This window comes from Electrona antarctica (genome assembly GCF_951216825.1).
Source record: "Electrona antarctica genome assembly, chromosome: 17".
Classification (NCBI taxonomy): domain Eukaryota; kingdom Metazoa; phylum Chordata; class Actinopteri; order Myctophiformes; family Myctophidae; genus Electrona; species Electrona antarctica.
In genome coordinates this window covers 40,248,989-40,267,114 of record NC_136798.1, presented here as the reverse complement: position 1 = coordinate 40,267,114, position 18,126 = coordinate 40,248,989, and the positions used below count along the sequence as shown (strand labels likewise).

At 39.6% G+C, this 18,126-nt stretch overlaps 1 protein-coding gene across 1 annotated transcript in view; it reads left to right on the top strand.

The window, feature by feature from the left end:
* stum (stum, mechanosensory transduction mediator homolog) overlaps positions 1–1,934 on the top strand; it is a gene marked incomplete at its 5' end in the record, with an annotated part of 34,079 nt that extends 32,145 nt beyond the window's left edge. The window contains one exon of the mRNA XM_079526435.1: positions 1,619–1,934. Within this exon, the coding sequence (XP_079382561.1) occupies positions 1,619–1,653 (35 nt within the window). The 3' untranslated portion in view covers positions 1,654–1,934. The remainder of the gene's footprint in view (positions 1–1,618) is intronic.
* Between the last annotated feature and the right edge of the window lie 16,192 nt (positions 1,935–18,126).

Sequence of the window (18,126 nt, the reverse complement as noted above, 5' to 3'; positions counted from 1 at the left end):
GGTGGTGGGTGAGGATGCGTCGAGTCGCAGGCGCGGAGAACATTATGCCAACACAGCGAAGTATTACACGTCTTCTGGAGTTTGTTACACACCACAGAGACATAATAGTTAGTTAGTTGCTGCGAGAGTGAGGTCTAGCCAACACCAACTCGGGATTCCTGGATCGCTGCCCTCCACAATTTCCTATCCAACATCAGGTTCTTGAGCTCTTCAGTGTTGTCGGCCATAAGCTGTCGCGCCGCAGCACGGCTACATAGGTGGTACACTTCTTTTCCCTTCCTGGCTTTGCCCTGGGTTGGCTCCCATAGGGTCAATCAGAGACATATATACAGTTGAGTGCCACCGATATTGTCCCTTATCATTTGACCCATTTAGGCCTGACCTCAAAATTTAAAAAAATCCTTCTAAATCCTCCAGTTTTTTGAAATAAATATTTTCACGATTTTTCTAAAATAGCAGACCTACAAGCTCGTAGCGCGCCACTCGGTGGCGCGCTATGAGCTTGTAGATCTGCTATTTTTCAATAGCTAAATTATAACATAATGTTTAAAACACCAAAAGGGGTTCCCGCCCAAAATGGGTTAACTGTCCTTTTGCGCAGATCACGCAAACCTCAGCAAAAAGAAAAGGACAATATCGATGGCCTCCAACTGTACAGTAAGAACAGTGGATCTATGACAACCCTATTAGCAGATTATGGAAACGATGATAAGAACAGAATGAGCAGGAACACTCATGCATCTCATCTCATATTGCGCATACAGTCAGTCACTCCGACACAATAGTGGACAATCCTCATGTCATGGTTATCAATATGCTTATGCAGATAAATATCTTGTCACTGAGTCAGGCAGCTGAAGCCATGAATCATAACACTGGTTACAGTGATTTTTGTGTTGTTTTAAATGAGTCTGCATGTGTTTTCTCAACCCATTCGACCTGTTCTGAGGACGATTCTACAAATGTCTTCTAAATTCTGACAGTTTTCTGAAAAACCTCTGTTTCTATATCAGTGATTGATTTTCAAACTATTTCATGTCAAGCACCGCAAAAATGATGTGCAATTGGCCGCCGTGACCCCCATCTGAACATAATGTTGTTCCAGGGACCGCCAACCCTGAAGCAAAGATTTGAGTCAAAAATGTTCGCTCTGAAAGGATATCATTATATTCAAAGACTTGCGCCACATTTTAACGATTTTTTTCTCAAAAATAGCAGATCTACAAGCTCGTAGCTCGCGGCACTTGTAGATCTGCTACTTTTCAATAGCTAAAGTGAAATGTCCGCTGCAGATGGTGCATGCGTATGGCTTCTCCCCCAGTGTGGATCAGGTGGTGTCTTGTCACACATGTCTTTGAAAGCTGAATGATCCATCACACACACACACACACACACACACACACACACACACACACACACACCTCTGAAAGGGTGCATCTGAGTTGTCTATACGTGTCACGATTGTGACATTCATTTACGTTGGAAACCCCCCTCGGAAACGAGATGGTAATACATATCAAGAGGTTTGTCCTAATCAAGAAACTTGAGTCACTGCTTGATCTCTAATCTTCTTTACCCCCCCCCCCCCCCCCCCCTCTCTCTCTCTCTCTCTCTCCAGGCTGTAGAGACCACGGTATACCTCAGGAGGTTTGAGACGGGATGATCTCGACCACGGATCGCATTCTCTCTCTCTCTCTCTCTCATTCTCTCTCTCTCCATCCATCCATCCCCTGTCACTGTCACCTGACCTCTTGACCTTTGACCTTTGACCTCAGCCTGACCTGAGAAAGATAGAAAGAGAGAAAGAAGGAAAGAAAGAAAAGAGAAACGGACTGAATCGGGTGAGTTTGCAGTCCACTATAGGGGTTATATAAGACAGGAAACCACACATGGACGATGGAAGGAACAAGATGACCAAGACAACCTGTACAGAGATGAAGACGACAAGTCCCTGGGGAAGAGCATGGACCACGTGGGTCTAAAGGTGTGGTCCAAGGACCCTCACGGTTCCTTGAGGGGGTTCCAAATGGCCCCTTGCGTATGTGTAACCCTGAGAGTGGGTTAAACCAGGGGTTCTCAACCCGTGGGTCGCGACCCCTTGGGGGGTCGCCAAATTATTTTAGGGGGTCCCCAAAATAATTCGTCACTCGGTGGCGCGCTATGAGCTTGTAGATCTGCTATTTTTCAATAGCTAAATTATAACAATGCTTAAAACACCATTTTACTCTCCGGCATTTGCAACGAGAGGTTTTGCGTCGACGACCCACAAGGTTGTCGCGATATGTAGCATCGTCTGTCCTCCATATAGCAGCATCTCGACATGCCCCGACTAGGGCATTCACTTCTAGTCATTTTTACTAGTTGACTAGTTGCCTAGTTTACTAGTCGACTAGTCGACTAGTTGTTAAACCACCTTTTATTTTTTTTGGAAATAATATTTGTACATTTAAAAACTGTGTACATTGGTGACTATAACTATAATCTACCTGATATTGAGGCCTACAAAATCGGTAAAAAAAAAAAAAGGGAAAAAAAAGGAACTTTTTTTTTTTTTTTTCTTATCAACTAGTCGACTAGTACCAGCAAGGTCGACTAGTGGATTTACTGGTCGACTAGTAAACTAGTCGACTAGTTGCTTAATGCCCTAGCCCCGACACTCATGGAATTGCCTGTTACTTAGCAACGGTCATGCATGGTGCAGTCAGAATCCAATGGAATACAGCGATAGATTTAGGGATTTTTAGATTTGAAAGACCGCTTTCAAACTGATCTTTGTCCCCTTAGTGTTTACACAGCGGGGGCGCAACAAATATACGATTGGGAAAATGAGTCTTCGAATGGGTCCAGTTGCGAGTATGAAAGATTGAACAAAATGGCAAAGAATGATTCTTGAATGTGTATATATCATTGCTGTCGGGCAGATACCCTCCTATCTCCATATTTACATTTTTTTTGTTTTGTTTTGTTCCGTTTTTGTAAATGAACGCCCTACTTGATCACATAATACAGTTGGGTGCCACCGATATTGTCCCTTATCATTTGACCCATTTAGGCCTGACCTCAAAATTTTAAAAAATCCTTCTAAATCCTCCAGTTTTCTGAAATAAATATTTTCACGATTTTTCAAAAATAGCAGACCTACAAGCTCGTAGCGCGCCACTCGGTGGCGCGCTATGAGCTTGTAGATCTGCTATTTTTCAATAGCTAAATTATAACAATATTTAAAACACCAAAAGGGTTCCCGCCCAAAATGGGTTAACTGTCCTTTTGCGCAGATCACGCAAACCTCAGCAAAAAGAAAAGGACAATATCGATGGCCTCCAACTGTACATCGTCAAAAGCATCAAAGTAGCAGATCCGCAAGCTCGAAACGTTTGAGCTGGTCAATCTTTTGTCAAGCTTTCCATCTGCTATTGCTACTTTTGAATTTGAATCCTGAAAAGTAACAGTTTTTAGAGGATGAGGTTTCCTCCCGACAGAAACGATATATGATTTAGTTCATTCATAAACGTTAAAAGGGACATTTTAATTTTATTCTCCTCGTGGGAAAATCGCACACATGCCTCTGGTCTAAAGTATAAGGAACCGCTTTAGCTGTTAAAACACCAACATTTGTGACTTTTGGGGATCCACAATATTCATAAAAGACTTATTTTAAACCTAGCAAAATCATGGTAGAAAAAGAAATGAAACACTTTTCTTATCATTTCAGTCTCATGTATTGGTACTGGCAGCAATAGTCTGGATGATCATGAGACTTGTGACTGCAGAGACCTTGGACAGCTCATGTTTAACGTTCACCACATTAAAGGGGCATTCCACTCATTTTCAACATTTTACTATGTCATTAATATACCTTAGAGCTGTTGTGTGGAAATAATAAAAAAGTCCCCCAATTCTGTGTTTCCTAGAATTGGAGGTCTGAAAAAAATCATTAACATGGTGAATCACATCTTGATGATGTCATCAAGATGTGTTTCACCATGTTAATGATTTTTTTCATAATTACAGTTCTAGGAAACACAGAATGGGGGGACTTTTTATTATTATCACACAACAGCTCTAAGGTATATTAATGACATAGTAAAATGTTGAAAATGGGTGGTTTTCCCCTTTGAAGAGCTGCACTCCGGTGGAGAAGATCGCATAAAAAAGAAAAGAAAAGAATTAACAAAGTGAAACATTGCTTTAATATCTGTAAATGGTTTAAGTGTCAATCTTTTATTTATTATTATTATTATTATTTTTTAGCTCTAACTCAATTAGAGTGACAAGTAAACTGCCAAATCAAATATGTGTGTGCTATGGGGGTAATTTGTGATGTTGTTAGCAGCGTATTGATCAAACATGGTATAAATGTACCGACATTGTCATGTCCATCGTAAAGGACATGTCTCCATGTTTCATTTTATGGTTGAGTGTTTCATGGACTTTGTCTTTGACTGCAGTGAGAATGCCTCTTGCGTGCGTGCGTGCGTGCGTGTGTGCGTGTGTGTAACAGAGTTTAGCGAATTACAGTCAATGGAGCATGTGCTTGTGTATCAAATGTGTGTGGTGATGATGATGGTGATGATGATGATGATGATTATCACAGCTGTACTGATATCCGATGCCTTACAATGTAACCACTTTCAACCCGGCGTCCATATTTTGGACAGAGATTCTCAAGTTTTATTTTTATTTTTGTATAGCGATCTACAATATAGATCAGCTTTGTTTGTTTGTTTTTAATTCTTGAATAGGGCTTAAGTGCTTTAACAGTGTTTCCCCTGCCCATGTTTTTTTGTATAGAAAGTGCAAGAAATTGTGTTTTGAGGGCAAATTGGGATTTCATTGTTGTGTTTTCTAGACAATTTTCCATTGATAGCCGAACTCTGCAATGTACAGATTTGCATGTCTTTGATGTTTGCTGTTACTGTATGTATATAGGTTATAGTGCGCACGCACGCGCACACACACACACACACACACACACACACACACACACACACACACACACACACACACACAGTAGTAGTTATTGTAGCAGTATTGTCAAGTGGATCTTTAATCACCATGGTACTGTACCATTGTAATCACCACCCATTACCTGACATGGGAGATAATGAATGTAATTTCTACCATCCATCTTTGAACTCACTGATGCACACACGCACGCACGCACGCCCGCACGCAGACACACACACGCTCACACACACGCTCACACTCAATTATTTACCATTATCTCTAGCTTTGTTCCTTAAAGGACCACTTCACCAATTTTCACCCATAGCTTTATAAATTGGTCCTCACTCCTCACTAATACTCATTATAAGATGGCACCATTTTGTGTCTACTCGCACTCGGTGGAGGGCTGCGGAGAGTTCAGAAACCTCTCCTTTATGCAGTGACAATGGCGTCCATTCAACCTTCTACAGTAGGAGGACAATGGAATCCACCCCACTGCGGTGCATTGGGCTTAACCCATTTTGGGCGGGAAGTCCTTTTGGCGTTAGCATTATGTTATGCTTTAGCTATTGAAAAATAGCAGATCTACAAGCTCGTAGCGCACCACTCTGTGGCGCGCTACGAGCTTGTAGATCTGCTATTTAAACTGTCAGGATGTAGAAGACATTTTTAGAATCTGATCTCAGGTCAAAATGGGTTAATTGTTGAGTGTCCTCTATTGTGTCCTTCTATTCAGAAATGTATATGTGGGCTGAGGAACCAAATGGAATAACAACTATAGCCTATACGTCATCGGGGAGAAAATTAAGGGTAAAAAGCAAAAGAAAGAAGAAGAGGAAGAGAAAGGATGTAGTGTCTGATGGATTGATGATGATGTCATTGGTAGGCAGGTTTTCTGAACTGTCCCCTCCCCAGCCCACCAATGAGACACAGCGTAGACAGACGTTATTGTGCCATATTTTGAATGACGAACATCAGTGCAATTATTATGAAGACGGAATTGAGAACGGGTGAAGAGCTCCTTCATTTAATTACGTGACCTTTTCATCCGCAAGGATTTTGTATTCGAGATCTTTGTGTGTGCATGACTGTGAGTTCTTCTGGAGACTTGACATTAAAAAAACAGCAACAACGGTTATTTGTACATTGAGTGACTGAGGGATTCACTACATGTGCATGCTTGCAATATAGGCCTATCTCACAGCCCGCTTTCCACGCCCACTTCCGGTAAATAGTGGTGTCTTTAACATGAGCATTTACACGTTTTTTTCTCTGGAGAATCTAAGTACATTTTCTAATGTAAAAATGTGACAGACCAATATTATTATGACAAACAAGATGGTAAATCAGGTCGAACAGATAGAACAAACCTTACCTTGAGAAAACAAAAGTTGTAGACTTCTTAAATTACCTCTGTTAACATGTAGTGTCTATGGAGTGACGTCACGCTATCACCACTAACCCCGAAAGGGGGCGTATTTAGGGGGGCGGGGACATTCTGTGAGATAGGCTTATTAGCTGTAATAAGCCGTTTCCAATCTGTCCATCAATATGTTCTTTCTGGAGTGAGCGCAGTGTATGTTCTAAGTTGTTAACTCTTTTATTGCAGCTAGCTGTTAGCGTAAATCCCAGTTCCAGGTGCCACCATACGCGTTCACTTTAAGAGTCGGAGTTTGCCCGCCCCCCACACACACTCGCTACACACACTCGAGTATCATTGGCACAAGCACACACTGTTTACCTTTCGTCAGAAGCGTTTATATGGCGGGAGCGTCGCGGTACAAAGGCACAAATTAAATCCGAAATTTGGATGGCAGAAGCTCCACCAAGGACAGCTCTCCTGGATTCCGACTTATGGACGTTTGGAAATCCTCCTTTCAACTGCTTTAGACGGTGATTATATTTTCAATCCCATAGCTGGAGCGGTGGGGCGTTGCCATAGCAACCGGACCAATGTTAAAAGCTGCCGTGGGACTCAACCATTATATAGACAGAGTATACATTGGGTACGGACCTGGGATATGACGTCCCCTAGCGTCGGGGTCCGTATATATACGGACATGGAAAATAAATAATTAATTCAAAATGTACTCAAGTAAAAGTACAAAAGTATCGGCATCAAAATGCACTTAAAGCACCAAAAGTGCTCATATTGCAGAATGTCCCATTTCACAACTTCAAAATGTGTACAAAATCTTTTGAAAATGGCCGATCTACAAACTCACAATGCGCATTTTGAGCTAATTACCTGCTATTTTCAAATGGCTGAAATGTATAGTGTTGAAGTGGTTAATGTATGTTTTCTAATCAAAATTAAAACATTTGGATCTGAGATGTAGTGGAGTAGTAGTGAAAATATTGGAAACTCGAAATACTCAAGTAAACGACAAATACCTCAACGTTGTACTTAAGTACGGTACTTGAGTAAATGTACTCTTCGATGTGTACTCCGAGGAACTTCAACTCACGGGCCCCTTTCCGCTGCAGCTCCATCGATGAAGATATGGCTACTGCCCACTGCAGTGTTCATGCTTGGAGTTCATGCCTGGAGTACACAGCGAAGCGTGTACTCCAAAAGACAGGATGTTATAACATCTTGAGTGAACATCCAACATTTTGCAGATCAAAAGTAGTCAGCTTCAATGACAACATCAGATACAGTATTGTTAGGCTTCACTCACACCTTTCGATCTAGCATACAGCATTGATGCATGCTATACAAAGGGTTTGTTTACATCTTGCCCCAATGCATTTCCAATGGAAGTCACATGGTTTGACACAACATTTTTGTTGTACGGCTTTCGGCTGTGTTTTGACTGCCCCCCCTCCCCCTCATACAACACAAATGTTGTGTCAAACCATGTGACTCCCATTGGAAATGAATTGCGAGCTTGCATCAGTAAACAAGTCTCATGCATCAGCTATACATCAATCCGTTGCACTGTGCACGTGTGAGTCAGGCCCTAGAGTGTGACTCTGCAAGAGACTCACTGTTTATATAGGGCAGATACAGAAATCTCCCTATATCTCCCTATATATGGGCATAAAAGGGACACAGAAAGAGACAGACGGACGGCCGGACAGATACAGGACAATGGATACAACGGCTAATGCATAAACAGGTGGGGCATAATATGCACTCTCCCAGCTTGTGTCATTCCCGCGTAGGTATATACGGGCATCGCTCTACTATAGTGAGCGATAATATTGGGGGAAGAAATGCAGTTCTATAGCTGCGTCAGTCTGTTGATAATATATCCAGAAGCCTGTCTACTGTATAACACTTTACACTGCTGTGTGTATCTTGGACGAGGCCTGCATGCATGTGGCCTGAAGTCTGTTTTGGTCAGATGTTTGCCTCACAGCCCCTCTGAGGAGCTTTGGCGTCCCCTTTCTCCTAATAAGGACGTCTCCGTGAGAAATACACAACATTCCATCTGTTTCTCTCTCTCCTTCCCCCTCTCTCTATCACCCTTTCTCCCCAATCCCTCCCTCCTTTCTCTCCCCTCTCTCCCTATCTTACTCTCTTTCTCTCTCCATCTCTTCCACTCTCTCTCTCTCTTTCTATCTCCATTTCTCTCCCCTCCTCTCTCTCTGCCCCCTCTCTCACCATGTCATCCTCTCTCTCTCTCTCTCTCTCTCTCTCTCTCTCTCTCTCTCTCTCTCTCTCTCTCTCTCTCTCTTCTTCCCTCCCTCCTTATCTCTTTGTCTCTCATTCCCTCCCTGTGTAGAGGCCAATGTAACTGAGAGTGTAATGTATAAAATATTTGTTTGGGGCAAAAATACAAATTTTGACTTGTCATTTACTTTTAGGGATACGATTAAGCATTGTAAACCCTGTTTCTAAATAGGCTATACACATCTGCATGTTTTAATAGTGGGACTGCGCGCACTGCACGTGCACGTGAATGCGTGTGCATGTGTGCACACGTGTGTTATGGGGCGTCCCCCCCACTTCTAAAAGTACTACTACAACACTGCTGTTGAAGCATTCTTTTGTATGTTAGCCTTCATTTAGTAAAGTTTAAATACTCCAGCATTGAACTATAGAAGGACTGGGATTTGGAACTCTGAGAGTCCAATTTTTGGACCACTACACCATAAATGGAAATTGGTGCATTTATCCAAAGCTCTTTACATAGATTGTGCATTACATTCAGCCACACATACATATGGAGCCAGAACAGTCTCAAAAGTCTCACATAACAGTCGCGATCACAGATTTGTAACTCAATAGTTCAGATTTGTGTTTTGTATCTGTATTTCACATCTGTGTTTTGTATTTTTGTTTCACATCCAGTTTCAAAAGCACACTTAAACTTTTCAAAAACGTCAAATAAATCCACAAACCCTTCATGTGCATGTGCAAACTTCTTCTCTTTGCTGTGCTTCTCTGTGCTGTGGAATGGAAACTGTGCCGGATCTATATCGGATCGGATCAGCGCCGGTTTGGTCGGAACGGTTCCAAACAGTCAAATCCTTCTCGGCTCCGTTTCGGACCGGATCCAAAACTTTCATGCCACTCTCCGCCCACCATGTCAATCTACCTGTCCCTATTTATACCTGCCCAGTACCACCCGGATCCCTCCATGTTTCGCCCGCCTCGCTGAGTCGCTGCGTCACACACTAGCTGCCTTCCTACAGGCTTCTCTTCTCTCCTTCTCAGGTTCCTGCTGGGGGGCATCTTCCATGCGCACCGTAAGACGAACGCCTTGCGACGAACGCCATATGACGAACGCCATACGACGAGTGCCATACGACCTCCTCCCCAAAGACTCCAGGGTCGGCGACCCCCCCCCCTGGAACCTATACACCCGAACTGCTTCATTCCTCCCTCCATTTCCTTACTGTCAAAAAAACCTTAAACCTCCCCAATGGTGTGTTTTTCTCCAACGAGTGTGTACTACATTTCTCAAATTTGAAAGCACTATATTTCTAAAACTATGAAACATTTCAAAGATTCCTTTTCAGGCAAACATGTCCACCGTAAGATGAACCTAAGTAGGCTAGAATGGGGTTTCTAGGTGTAAGTATGTAGGACTAGTAGCATGCCAAAGTTTGTGCTATTGCCATAGAGAATGCATTGGGCGTTTAAGTTAAATAACTCAGAAACTACAAAACATTTTCAAAGTAAAAAGTTACAGCATGTGTCTCCACAGTAAGCTGAATAATAAAAAGTGTGAATGGAGTTTCTAGGTGAAAGTGCTTTTTTGACGTGCCAATGTCTGCCATTGAGCCCCATTGTAAAACTCAAATTTGAAAGCACTATATTTCTAAAACTATGAAACATTTCAAAGATTCCTTTTCAGGCAAACATGTCCACCGTAAGATGAACCTAAGTAGGCTAGAATGGGGTTGCTAGGTATAAGTATGTAGGACTAGTAGCATGCCAAAGTTTGTGCTATTATCATAGAGAATGCATTGGGCGTTTAAGTTAAATAAATCAGAAACTACAAAACATTTAAAAGTAAAAAGTTACAGCATGTGTCTCCACAGTAAGCTAAATAATAAAAAGTGTGATTGGAGTTTCTAGGTGAAAGTGCTTTTTTGACGTGCCACTATCTGCCATTGAGCCCCATTGTAAATTTCTCAAATTTGAAAGTACTATATTTCTAAAACTATGAAACATTTCAAAGATTCCTTTTCAGGCAAACATGTCCACCGTAAGATGAACCTAAGTAGGCTAGAATGGGGTTGCTAGGTGTAAGTATATAGGACTAGTAGCATGCCAAAGTTTGTGCTATTGCCATTGAGAATGCATTGGGCGTTTAAGTTAAATAAATCAGAAACTACAAAACATTTAAAAGTAAAAAGTTACAGCATGTGTCTCCACAGTAAGCTAAATAATAAAAAGTGGGATTGGAGTTTCTAGGTGAAAGTGCTTTTTTGACGTGCCACTATCTGCCATTGAGCCCCATTGTAAATTTCTCAAATTTGAAAGTACTATATTTCTAAAACTATGAAACATTTCAAAGATTCCTTTTCAGGCAAACATGTCCACCGTAAGATGAACCTAAGTAGGCTAGAATGGGGTTGCTAGGTGTAAGTATATAGGACTAGTAGCATGCCAAAGTTTGTGCTATTGCCATTGAGAATGCATTGGGCGTTTAAGTTAAATAACTCAGAAACTACAAAACATTTCAAAGTAAAAAGTTCCAGCATGTGTCTCCACAGTAAGCTGAATAATACAAAGTGTGAATGGAGTTTCTAGGTGAAAGTGCTTTTTTGACGTGCCAATGTCTGCCATTGAGCCCTATTGTACATTTCTCAAATTTGAAAGTACTATATTTCTAAAACTATGAAACATTTCAAAGATTCATTTTCAGGCAAACATGTCCACCGTAAGATGAACCTAAGTAGGCTAGAATGGGGTTGCTAGGTGTAAGTATGTAGGACTAGTAGCATGCCAAAGTTTGTGCTATTGCCATTGAGAATGCATTGGGCGTTTAAGTTAAATAACTCAGAGACTACAAAACATTTCAAAGTAAAAAGTTACAGCATGTGTCTCCACAGTAAGCTGAATAATAAAAAGTGTGAATGGAGTTTCTAGGTGAAAGTGCTTTTTTGACGTGCCAATGTCTGCCATTGATCCCCATTGTAAATGTCTCAAATTTGAAAGCACTATATTTCTAAAACTATGAAAGATTTCAAAGATTCCTTTTCAGGCAAACATGTCCACCGTAAGATGAACCTAAATAGGCTAGAATGGGGTTGCTAGGTGTAAGTATGTAGGACTAGTAGCATGCCAAAGTTTGTGCTATTGCCATAGAGAATACATTGGGCGTTTAAGTTAAATAACTCAGAAACTACAAAACATTTCAAAGTAAAAAGTTACAGCATGTGTCTCCACAGTAAGCTGAATAATACAAAGTGTGAATGGAGTTTCTAGGTGAAAGTGCTTTTTTGACGTGCCAATGTCTGCCATTGAGCCCCATTGTAAATGTCTCAAATTTGAAAGCACTATATTTCTAAAACTATGAAAGATTTCAAAGATTCCTTTTCAGGCAAACATGTCCACCGTAAGATGAACCTAAATAGGCTAGAATGGGGTTGCTAGGTGTAAGTATGTAGGACTAGTAGCATGCCAAAGTTTGTGCTATTGCCATAGAGAATGCATTGGGCGTTTAAGTTAAATAACTCAGAAACTACAAAACATTTCAAAGTAAAAAGTTACAGCATGTGTCTCCACAGTAAGCTAAATAATAAAAAGTGTGATTGGAATTTCTAGGTGAAAGTGCTTTTTTGACGTGCCAATGTCTGCCATTGAGCCCCATTGTAAATGTCTCAAATTTGAAAGCACTATATTTCTAAAACTATGAAACATTTCAAAGATTCCTTTTCAGGCAAACATGTCCACCGTAAGATGAACCTAAGTAGGCTAGAATGGGGTTTCTAGGTGTAAGTATGTAGGACTAGTAGCATGCCAAAGTTTGTGCTATTGCCATAGAGAATGCATTGGGCGTTTAAGTTAAATAACTCAGAAACTACAAAACATTTTCAAAGTAAAAAGTTACAGCATGTGTCTCCACAGTAAGCTGAATAATAAAAAGTGTGAATGGAGTTTCTAGGTGAAAGTGCTTTTTTGACGTGCCAATGTCTGCCATTGAGCCCCATTGTAAAACTCAAATTTGAAAGCACTATATTTCTAAAACTATGAAACATTTCAAAGATTCCTTTTCAGGCAAACATGTCCACCGTAAGATGAACCTAAGTAGGCTAGAATGGGGTTGCTAGGTATAAGTATGTAGGACTAGTAGCATGCCAAAGTTTGTGCTATTATCATAGAGAATGCATTGGGCGTTTAAGTTAAATAAATCAGAAACTACAAAACATTTAAAAGTAAAAAGTTACAGCATGTGTCTCCACAGTAAGCTAAATAATAAAAAGTGTGATTGGAGTTTCTAGGTGAAAGTGCTTTTTTGACGTGCCACTATCTGCCATTGAGCCCCATTGTAAATTTCTCAAATTTGAAAGTACTATATTTCTAAAACTATGAAACATTTCAAAGATTCCTTTTCAGGCAAACATGTCCACCGTAAGATGAACCTAAGTAGGCTAGAATGGGGTTGCTAGGTGTAAGTATATAGGACTAGTAGCATGCCAAAGTTTGTGCTATTGCCATTGAGAATGCATTGGGCGTTTAAGTTAAATAAATCAGAAACTACAAAACATTTAAAAGTAAAAAGTTACAGCATGTGTCTCCACAGTAAGCTAAATAATAAAAAGTGGGATTGGAGTTTCTAGGTGAAAGTGCTTTTTTGACGTGCCACTATCTGCCATTGAGCCCCATTGTAAATTTCTCAAATTTGAAAGTACTATATTTCTAAAACTATGAAACATTTCAAAGATTCCTTTTCAGGCAAACATGTCCACCGTAAGATGAACCTAAGTAGGCTAGAATGGGGTTGCTAGGTGTAAGTATATAGGACTAGTAGCATGCCAAAGTTTGTGCTATTGCCATTGAGAATGCATTGGGCGTTTAAGTTAAATAACTCAGAAACTACAAAACATTTCAAAGTAAAAAGTTCCAGCATGTGTCTCCACAGTAAGCTGAATAATACAAAGTGTGAATGGAGTTTCTAGGTGAAAGTGCTTTTTTGACGTGCCAATGTCTGCCATTGAGCCCTATTGTACATTTCTCAAATTTGAAAGTACTATATTTCTAAAACTATGAAACATTTCAAAGATTCATTTTCAGGCAAACATGTCCACCGTAAGATGAACCAAAGTAGGCTAGAATGGGGTTGCTAGGTGTAAGTATGTAGGACTAGTAGCATGCCAAAGTTTGTGCTATTGCCATTGAGAATGCATTGGGCGTTTAAGTTAAATAACTCAGAGACTACAAAACATTTCAAAGTAAAAAGTTACAGCATGTGTCTCCACAGTAAGCTGAATAATAAAAAGTGTGAATGGAGTTTCTAGGTGAAAGTGCTTTTTTGACGTGCCAATGTCTGCCATTGATCCCCATTGTAAATGTCTCAAATTTGAAAGCACTATATTTCTAAAACTATGAAAGATTTCAAAGATTCCTTTTCAGGCAAACATGTCCACCGTAAGATGAACCTAAATAGGCTAGAATGGGGTTGCTAGGTGTAAGTATGTAGGACTAGTAGCATGCCAAAGTTTGTGCTATTGCCATAGAGAATACATTGGGCGTTTAAGTTAAATAACTCAGAAACTACAAAACATTTCAAAGTAAAAAGTTACAGCATGTGTCTCCACAGTAAGCTGAATAATACAAAGTGTGAATGGAGTTTCTAGGTGAAAGTGCTTTTTTGACGTGCCAATGTCTGCCATTGAGCCCCATTGTAAATGTCTCAAATTTGAAAGCACTATATTTCTAAAACTATGAAAGATTTCAAAGATTCCTTTTCAGGCAAACATGTCCACCGTAAGATGAACCTAAATAGGCTAGAATGGGGTTGCTAGGTGTAAGTATGTAGGACTAGTAGCATGCCAAAGTTTGTGCTATTGCCATAGAGAATGCATTGGGCGTTTAAGTTAAATAACTCAGAAACTACAAAACATTTCAAAGTAAAAAGTTACAGCATGTGTCTCCACAGTAAGCTAAATAATAAAAAGTGTGATTGGAATTTCTAGGTGAAAGTGCTTTTTTGACGTGCCAATGTCTGCCATTGAGCCCCATTGTAAATGTCTCAAATTTGAAAGCACTATATTTCTAAAACTATGAAACATTTCAAAGATTCCTTTTCAGGCAAACATGTCCACCGTAAGATGAACCTAAGTAGGCTAGAATGGGGTTTCTAGGTGTAAGTATGTAGGACTAGTAGCATGCCAAAGTTTGTGCTATTGCCATAGAGAATGCATTGGGCGTTTAAGTTAAATAACTCAGAAACTACAAAACATTTTCAAAGTAAAAAGTTACAGCATGTGTCTCCACAGTAAGCTGAATAATAAAAAGTGTGAATGGAGTTTCTAGGTGAAAGTGCTTTTTTGACGTGCCAATGTCTGCCATTGAGCCCCATTGTAAAACTCAAATTTGAAAGCACTATATTTCTAAAACTATGAAACATTTCAAAGATTCCTTTTCAGGCAAACATGTCCACCGTAAGATGAACCTAAGTAGGCTAGAATGGGGTTGCTAGGTATAAGTATGTAGGACTAGTAGCATGCCAAAGTTTGTGCTATTATCATAGAGAATGCATTGGGCGTTTAAGTTAAATAAATCAGAAACTACAAAACATTTAAAAGTAAAAAGTTACAGCATGTGTCTCCACAGTAAGCTAAATAATAAAAAGTGTGATTGGAGTTTCTAGGTGAAAGTGCTTTTTTGACGTGCCACTATCTGCCATTGAGCCCCATTGTAAATTTCTCAAATTTGAAAGTACTATATTTCTAAAACTATGAAACATTTCAAAGATTCCTTTTCAGGCAAACATGTCCACCGTAAGATGAACCTAAGTAGGCTAGAATGGGGTTGCTAGGTGTAAGTATATAGGACTAGTAGCATGCCAAAGTTTGTGCTATTGCCATTGAGAATGCATTGGGCGTTTAAGTTAAATAAATCAGAAACTACAAAACATTTAAAAGTAAAAAGTTACAGCATGTGTCTCCACAGTAAGCTAAATAATAAAAAGTGGGATTGGAGTTTCTAGGTGAAAGTGCTTTTTTGACGTGCCACTATCTGCCATTGAGCCCCATTGTAAATTTCTCAAATTTGAAAGTACTATATTTCTAAAACTATGAAACATTTCAAAGATTCCTTTTCAGGCAAACATGTCCACCGTAAGATGAACCTAAGTAGGCTAGAATGGGGTTGCTAGGTGTAAGTATATAGGACTAGTAGCATGCCAAAGTTTGTGCTATTGCCATTGAGAATGCATTGGGCGTTTAAGTTAAATAACTCAGAAACTACAAAACATTTCAAAGTAAAAAGTTCCAGCATGTGTCTCCACAGTAAGCTGAATAATACAAAGTGTGAATGGAGTTTCTAGGTGAAAGTGCTTTTTTGACGTGCCAATGTCTGCCATTGAGCCCTATTGTACATTTCTCAAATTTGAAAGTACTATATTTCTAAAACTATGAAACATTTCAAAGATTCATTTTCAGGCAAACATGTCCACCGTAAGATGAACCTAAGTAGGCTAGAATGGGGTTGCTAGGTGTAAGTATGTAGGACTAGTAGCATGCCAAAGTTTGTGCTATTGCCATTGAGAATGCATTGGGCGTTTAAGTTAAATAACTCAGAGACTACAAAACATTTCAAAGTAAAAAGTTACAGCATGTGTCTCCACAGTAAGCTGAATAATAAAAAGTGTGAATGGAGTTTCTAGGTGAAAGTGCTTTTTTGACGTGCCAATGTCTGCCATTGAGCCCCATTGTAAAATTCTCAAATTTGAAAGCACTATATTTCTAAAACTATGAAACATTTCAAAGATTCCTTTTCAGGCAAACATGTCCACCGTAAGATGAACCTAAATAGGCTAGAATGGGGTTGCTAGGTGTAAGTATGTAGGACTAGTAGCATGCCAAAGTTTGTGCTATTGCCATAGAGAATACATTGGGCGTTTAAGTTAAATAACTCAGAAACTACAAAACATTTCAAAGTAAAAAGTTACAGCATGTGTCTCCACAGTAAGCTGAATAATACAAAGTGTGAATGGAGTTTCTAGGTGAAAGTGCTTTTTTGACGTGCCAATGTCTGCCATTGAGCCCCATTGTAAATGTCTCAAATTTGAAAGCACTATATTTCTAAAACTATGAAAGATTTCAAAGATTCCTTTTCAGGCAAACATGTCCACCGTAAGATGAACCTAAATAGGCTAGAATGGGGTTGCTAGGTGTAAGTATGTAGGACTAGTAGCATGCCAAAGTTTGTGCTATTGCCATAGAGAATGCATTGGGCGTTTAAGTTAAATAACTCAGAAACTACAAAACATTTCAAAGTAAAAAGTTACAGCATGTGTCTCCACAGTAAGCTAAATAATAAAAAGTGTGATTGGAATTTCTAGGTGAAAGTGCTTTTTTGACGTGCCAATGTCTGCCATTGAGCCCCATTGTAAATGTCTCAAATTTGAAAGCACTATATTTCTAAAACTATGAAACATTTCAAAGATTCCTTTTCAGGCAAACATGTCCACCGTAAGATGAACCTAAGTAGGCTAGAATGGGGTTTCTAGGTGTAAGTATGTAGGACTAGTAGCATGCCAAAGTTTGTGCTATTGCCATAGAGAATGCATTGGGCGTTTAAGTTAAATAACTCAGAAACTACAAAACATTTTCAAAGTAAAAAGTTACAGCATGTGTCTCCACAGTAAGCTGAATAATAAAAAGTGTGAATGGAGTTTCTAGGTGAAAGTGCTTTTTTGACGTGCCAATGTCTGCCATTGAGCCCCATTGTAAAACTCAAATTTGAAAGCACTATATTTCTAAAACTATGAAACATTTCAAAGATTCCTTTTCAGGCAAACATGTCCACCGTAAGATGAACCTAAGTAGGCTAGAATGGGGTTGCTAGGTATAAGTATGTAGGACTAGTAGCATGCCAAAGTTTGTGCTATTATCATAGAGAATGCATTGGGCGTTTAAGTTAAATAAATCAGAAACTACAAAACATTTAAAAGTAAAAAGTTACAGCATGTGTCTCCACAGTAAGCTAAATAATAAAAAGTGTGATTGGAGTTTCTAGGTGAAAGTGCTTTTTTGACGTGCCACTATCTGCCATTGAGCCCCATTGTAAATTTCTCAAATTTGAAAGTACTATATTTCTAAAACTATGAAACATTTCAAAGATTCCTTTTCAGGCAAACATGTCCACCGTAAGATGAACCTAAGTAGGCTAGAATGGGGTTGCTAGGTGTAAGTATATAGGACTAGTAGCATGCCAAAGTTTGTGCTATTGCCATTGAGAATGCATTGGGCGTTTAAGTTAAATAAATCAGAAACTACAAAACATTTAAAAGTAAAAAGTTACAGCATGTGTCTCCACAGTAAGCTAAATAATAAAAAGTGGGATTGGAGTTTCTAGGTGAAAGTGCTTTTTTGACGTGCCACTATCTGCCATTGAGCCCCATTGTAAATTTCTCAAATTTGAAAGTACTATATTTCTAAAACTATGAAACATTTCAAAGATTCCTTTTCAGGCAAACATGTCCACCGTAAGATGAACCTAAGTAGGCTAGAATGGGGTTGCTAGGTGTAAGTATATAGGACTAGTAG